Source organism: Salvia hispanica, chromosome 4 (genome assembly GCF_023119035.1).
Source record: "Salvia hispanica cultivar TCC Black 2014 chromosome 4, UniMelb_Shisp_WGS_1.0, whole genome shotgun sequence".
In the NCBI taxonomy this organism is placed as follows: Eukaryota; Viridiplantae; Streptophyta; class Magnoliopsida; order Lamiales; family Lamiaceae; genus Salvia; species Salvia hispanica.
In genome coordinates, this window is record NC_062968.1 from 30,888,907 (window position 1) to 30,896,036 (window position 7,130).

The following is a 7,130-nucleotide window of genomic DNA, read 5'->3' on the forward strand; positions in this document are numbered from 1 at the left end:
TTAATGACGGTGGAGCCACCAGCACTCTGTCCTGCTGTTACAAGATTTACTAGAAACTAAACAATTGGAGCGAGTGGGCCTCACGGACCAATCAAACCCATTTTTTGGGCTGATTTGTCTTGGATGATTATCTTCTTCTAAAACTAATTAAGTAGCTAAACCACGCCACTTTGCTCATTTTCTTTTTTTTCTTTTTTTTTTGAATTATATATATGTTTAACGAATTTTGTAATTGATGTTTATTGCTCACGCTCCTTCTCACAGATAATCATTTTACTACTAGTAATTTATTAATGTGTGAATTATTGAAATTCAAACGTTGTTATTTATAACATGGAGCAACCATTTCATTCCGATTATTATAATACAATATAATTATTACAAATTACAATATAAAGTGATTTTCTATTGAATTTGTAGGAGTTATATACTTGTAAATGTACAAAATGATTAGGACATCATTTATATATTGAAACTATTGTTGTGTGAATAATTAATAGTATGAAGTTTGTTAGTTTCATTTTCTTACAGAAATTAAAGAGTAGGAGTATAAAGAAATTTAAGTGATAGGAAAAATAAAAAAAGTCAGAAACAAAATTAAATGACTAAGATTTGACTATTTAGAGGTAAAATAAACAATATGAAAAAGTTTAAGTCTGCCTTGGCATTTGGCAAGGTAAAAACTAAAAAGCGATTGAGCTTGATTTAAGTAAATTTTAAAAAGGGGATGAAAATAAACAAAACAAGATAATTTAATTTGATGATAAAAAATAAATTTATGCAAATTATACGAAAAATTTTATTAGTGTTTTAAACAAATACACTAAGAATGTGGTATTTAATATTTAAATAAAAAGTGAATATGTTACGCAATATGCGTAAATTATGAAATATTAAATAAATTGTTTTTTTTACTATAAATAATAATGACTCAATTAGTATCGAATAACATGAAATAGAATATGAGCAAGTAACTTAATTAATGCGTATTTTGCTGATATGTCTTAGATTAAATAACTCATTTTTTTTACTACTTTATTATTTTTTATACCATGTCATTTCTTCTCTCTTATACTACTACTACTTTATTATTCATTTAAGTGAGAAATATAGTTTGTTAAAAAAAATGATGATCTAGTGAGTTATTTATAATACTTAGAGCATCCACGGTAACCGGCGAGCGACCGGCTAGTCAATACCCGGCGCTAGCCGGTTTACTCGTCGAACTATTGCAATCGACGAGCGCGGAATCGGCGAGAATTTCGGCAAGCGCTGGCCGATGCGCTTGCCGATCCGCTCGCCGCCATTGTAGGCTGGCGATCGGCCAGCGCAAATTTTTTTATTTTTTATTTTAATTTTCAAAACACTATATATACGCGATTTTCACATCATTTTCATTCGCACCACTTGTTTTAACGAGTTTACTCTCTCTCTTAATTTCTACATAAGAGCAATAACGCAAAATGGATCACAACAACGAGTCTACTCCACCGACGAGCGGGACTCAAACTCCCACGATATCCGCGGGAGCGAGATGGGGGCAGATGGGCAGCGGGTACTACAACATGTACACTTGGCAGCATATGATGCCGCAGGGCGGCGGGCAGGGGTACCGGGCATGCAACCCGGTATGCAAATGATGCCCGGTTGGGGAGCCGGGATGCAGATGATGATGCCGGGGTGGCAGGCGGGGGTGCAGCCCGTGATGCAGGGGACACCGGGGGGGGGGGACAATGTCTATCGCCCCACTCTTGATTTTTTGACTGCGTCTTCCCACACATCGACCCTAGTGGAGATGCAATTCACTGGAGATGACACTTTCTCTATAGAGGATTTGTTACCGGGCGTTTGATTCGGAGACACTCCCATTCAAACATAGGGAATAGGTCAGGGGCGGGGGCAGGGTCGGGGCACACCAAAGAAGAAGAAGAAGGGCAAAAAGGTGGTAGGCGAGTCGTCGCAGCCGGCTGATGACGACAGTGTACGGAGGAAGTGGACGGATGATGAGAACATCGCGCTGTCCAAGGCTTGGGTGTCTGTTTGTGATGATCCCCTTGTTTCGAACAAATAGAGGATCGTCAACATGTGGTCTAAAATTGCAGCAGTCTTCAAGAGGAATTGCCCGCATTGGAAGGCATACACCGGGGAGGAGTGCTGAAAGGGGGGGAGCGAATCAGGGCTGCGGTCTCCCGATTTGCGGGCAACGCCCTTCGCATGAAGACCAGTGGCCAGACTGACGAGGATTGCAGGAGGATACCGGAGAAAGCCTTCCCCGTGCCGGACCTGTATAAGGAATTCACCTACTGGAACTGCTACCTGGTGCTGATGGATTCCGAGAAGTTTCGGGCGGGTGTCAATGCTGGCTGGCCGAAGAAGCAGCGGCTGAACTATGCCGGTGATTACAGCGACAACAGCGGCGGTTCCCATGACCTCCCCGAGGATGTTCCAGAGGAGCCGTCCCCTCCATCCTTCGCTCGCCGCACTCGCCCGATTGGTCAGAGGAGGACGCAACGGGCAGCGAGGGGAGTCGCCCAGGGGTCCCAGGAAGTCCAGTCGGCACCCCTCCCGTTGGCAAGTCGGCAGCCGAGCTCGCCTTCTACGTGCGTCAACAAACGCGCAAACAGATGCACAAGATCTTGGCCGAATGGAGGGAGACAACTGACCCGTGGAGAAGAGGTTTCTTCACTCAATGCTCGAGAGTATGCGGGTCGAATTGGATACCTTCTCGGCACAGTTGGGGGGATCAGACGCGGGCTCAGATGCCGGGGGTGCGTGCGGCCGGTGGCGGTGGCGGCGAGGACGGCGACGAGGAGTAGAGTGGGGCGGGGGCTCGTGTGTGGAAGCCCATAATTTTTTTTATTATGTTATTTTTTTATTTTTAGTCAATGTAATTTTTTTTATTTAAATAAAATATGAATTTTTCCGTATATGTGTCGTAAATTTAATTCCGTATTTTGTGTTTAATTCCGTAAATGTAGTTGTTTTTTTAATAGTGCTGATGATGTGGCTAGCCTATTGCTTGTCCAGATGATGTGGCAGGAGGAATTTTAGTGCTGGATGATGTGGCAGGAGGAGAAATAGGCTAACCTATGGCTGACCTATTTACCATAGTGGATGCTCTTATAGGTTTGTGTTAAAATGACAACCCCTCTTAAAGTGACACCGCGACACCGCTTATACGGCAATATTATAAACGCTACACAATAATATTACAAACACTACACAGCAATCTATAAATTGATGTATAGTGTATCGAATATTGCTGGACAAGAAATATTGCTGGATAAAGACCAGCAAATTGTTGACCGTCTTTTTCAGTTTTTTTTTTGGCCACGTGACAGCTTATTATTCGTCCACGTGTACAAATTATTGGCTAGAAATGATGGTATGGTGTTATTTTAAGAGGTGGTGGCATCCTAACATGTCCCTGCTCTTTTAACTATAAAATAAATATATGTGTTAGTTAAGTGTTTTATATATTATCAAATTTTAATAATTTTGGTATAATCTATGTGCATATAATTTTTTTATATCGATACTTTTGGTAATACCAAAAATAATGTATAATATCTTCGCACTGAAGTTTAGGTATACGCTAACATATATTGAAAGGTAGGAAAAGGTAAAAAAAGATATTGACATTTATCCATACCATATTAGCAGGGGTATAAATTATGATGATTTTACAATTATATTCCACCTACTACCTTAACTCTAGTAAACTTGTGTTTTAAGGAGGTGGCAGGTCGATAACAATTAGATTTCGCATATTTTATATAAAAAAAAAAAATAATTGATTATAACCTTTCAATTTAATTTATTTACTGAGTACTACTCCTAGTGTATATACAAAAATAAAGATTGGACTCACTATGTTGGTAGTTAGTGATAAATTGGGGTAGAAGTAATGGAATCTCTATCATCTGGTCAACAAATTCACATGCACTACATTTTGTTAGAACTTGTTAAATGTGTAGGAATGTAATCAAATAAAAACTCTAAATATTGTATAGACTCAAAACTATGATTTGAATCATTAAAAAATTGTGAACAGATCACAAAAAAAACATCAACAAGAAAATGTCAACAGAATTTCAACGGTAGTCAATGAGTGATACTGTGTTGATATTAAAATTTTAAAATTTTACACTGTGTTGATATTATATTGAAACTGTGTTGAAGTTGTGTTGAGGAGTTTTAAGTTTGTACAATATATAAGTTTGTATTTTATCACACCCCTAAATGTGTATATATATAGTGAGAAAGACATTATAGATATTTTCAAAAATATAGATATTTTTCCATTGGTTGGCTACAACCCATGTCTATTATGGGACTTTTAGTTGTCTCTAAGTTAAGTACCATACCATTTTTCATTCCTTAATACCCACAAACTATATTTTATACTAGTATCTATCTCATATGAGACATATCTTATTTTTCAATTTATTTTATATATAATTTGCAATCATATATTATAATTAATATATAGAAATAATTAAAAATACCAATTCCATTTAATTTTTAATTATAAAAATTAAAATTAAAAACTACAAGAAAATTTGAAATGTGGTGTAAAAATAAATGACATGAAAAATATCTATAAATATAAAAATGAATAAAATATACAAAAAGGCCCGTCAACCACTATTAAAAACTGAATTATTAACACTTTAAATTATCCAATTTAAAATAAATGAAAAATTGATTATCTCAATTTTGAAAAAAATTTGCACGCCCATGCTCGTGTTCGGTGAGTGCGAAGCACGCACTAATCGCTGATTGAGTAAAATTTATTGCCCATGCGAGCCAATCTAGCAAGACGACAACCTGCAATGCTTCTTAGAGCATCCATAATGCCGTGGGCCGGACCGCACCTAGGTCCCGGCCCGCAGCCTAGCGCGTTGGAGGAGAAGAAAGCGCGGCCCGGCCCGACGTTATTGGGCCTTCGGGCTAGACCCGAACACCCTATTTTATTTTTTGGCTTATTTATATTCCATTTCTTCAACATTCTTCCACCATTTTGTCACTTCAATCATCTATTTATTTCAATATTTGTTGTTAGGACTTGTAATTTTTATTTTTTAGGGTTTGTAATTTTTTTCCTAGGAATTGTAATCTTTTATTTCTGTCTGAATAATGAATTTTTAGGAGTTCAATAGATTGTAGTTGTGAATAGTGCAATTTAATAATTGGGGCTTAAATGGGGATTGCAGAGTTAGAGGAGTTGTGGCATGATGCAGAAATTTAGGATCGTGATGACGTGAAGGGGACTTGAAGCCCGAATTCGGATTGGGGTTGTGGATGCTCTTACGTCTAAGTCCATCAACTGTGGCTCGTGGAGTCTTGGACGCAATTTTTTTAAAAATGAGTAAATTGTCTACAAAAATCTCGAAGTTTAGTCAATCCCATAATTTTCAAATATAGCTAATTACTTATATAACAACTTAACAATTTTCTTAATTATCATTAATATGATTTAGAAGCCGAAATTCGTGATTTTTTTTATTCATTCGTTACATCACTTACAAATGTGAATTTCAATGTAATAACGTAGATTATGAGATTAATTTAATGTATTTTAAGTTCCAAATCATACATAATCTCTCTCAAATCCAAATTAATAAAATACTTACTAATTTATTAGTATTAAATTACTAGTAGTATTTTAAAAGTTGTATAATTAACCAAGCTTCATGATATATTATTTTCTCTAATTTGATCTAACAACTACTCCCAAAAAGGAAAGAAGGCACACTAGTGTAGAAATATGAAGTATGAAATGATTTGACCAGTCAAAAGGCACATTTAAAGTGTTGTTTGAACGCCAGTGGCATTGACTAATAATTCCCCCCTTCCATTCCACGTTGACCGCTATTCCAGATTACATCACAATTCACATTTCACATTTCACATTTCACATTTCACACACTCTTCCTTCATCCACAACCAAAACAATCAATCCAACACCAATCAACTGTTGAATAAACAAACCTCTAAAATTCTTAATCAGAAGAAGAAGCAGCAGCATCGAACTTGTAGTGCTTATCAACGGCGATGGACACATCCCAAGTGCAGCTGAGCCCCTTTGGGATCACAACGAGATCTCCTGCCCCGAATTCCACTGCCTCTTCTCCCCCCCCTCTGTTTTTGGGATACACCTTCACTTTCCCACGCACTAAATAGCACGTTTCTTGTGCCTCGAATTTCAGCTGGTATTTCCCGGGAGAGCAACCCCACCTTTTTGTTTGTCCACAATTACATACTTAATTACAAATAAATTAACAGCAGAGGAAGAGAGAGAATCAAGAAGAGGGCTTACTTGGGCCAAGATTTGATGCCGAGCTCAGAGAGCTGTGATGCAGAAGGGTTGCTTTGGACTGTGATTTTCATGCTTTGTGGTGATGAGTTTGAGGGCTCTTCTGCTGCCATGGCGTGTGTGTGTTCAAGTTTCCTTTGATGGGATTTTGATTTTGGTGAAATTCTCGTTTTCTTGATGGGGAAAAAGGTTTGATATATACTTGAATTAGGGGTCACATGTATATGTGTCTTTCATCCACTATAAATATCCTTTGACCCGTCACATCAATTCCACCACCCCATACTCACATGAATAGTCCTTTATGTGAATGGGACGAATTTTTATAAATTAAATAAATTAAAGAAATTAAAATGAGTTAAAGAAATCAATTGGATTTAAGATTAAATTTTGTGTTCATTGAAAAAGATTAAATTTTGTGTTCATTGAAAAATTTAGAAGAGAGAGTTGCATAAATGGTACCTGATCTTTTACTTTCGCACGCAAATGGTCTTTTTTGGTACTTATAAATCACATTTTTTGTATCTGATGCAATTTTCTTTCCAAAATGCCCTTTAAACAAATATATTTTGGACATACATAAAATTAGTACCAAAATTGATATTATAATATCTTCTCTCATTCTCTTAATTCTTTATACTATTATTATTAATCAATATTAATATTATAATTTTAATGTTATAAATTAATAATTAATTCATTTTTATCACCATTCAAATATACTTAAATATAATTATATTTAATTATATTTAATTATTATTGTTATAATACTAAAAAGTGATAGTAATTAAAAGTTTATTATATAAATTAT

General features: G+C 36.3%; 1 protein-coding gene across 1 annotated transcript; it reads right to left on the minus strand.

Moving 5' to 3' along the window:
• Positions 1–5,761: 5,761 nt before the first annotated feature.
• LOC125223736 lies at positions 5,762–6,528 on the minus strand. The gene is made up of 2 exons (XM_048127016.1): positions 6,323–6,528; positions 5,762–6,240 (listed from the first exon to the last, which is right to left on the minus strand). The coding sequence occupies exons 1-2, from the start codon at positions 6,430–6,432 to the stop codon at positions 6,006–6,008; spliced, it is 345 nt and encodes a 114-aa protein (XP_047982973.1). The 5' UTR covers positions 6,433–6,528; the 3' UTR covers positions 5,762–6,005.
• Positions 6,529–7,130: the final 602 nt, after the last annotated feature.

Bases quoted from the DNA above. Each gene is read 5' to 3' on its own strand.
- LOC125223736 (XM_048127016.1), bottom strand. From the start codon at position 6,432: ATGGCAGCAGAAGAGCCCTCAAACTCATCACCACAAAGCATGAAAATC. The intron at 6,241-6,322 runs GTAAGCCCTCTT...ACAAACAAAAAG, and splicing joins GGCATCAAATCTTGGCCCAA to GTGGGGTTGCTCTCCCGGGA.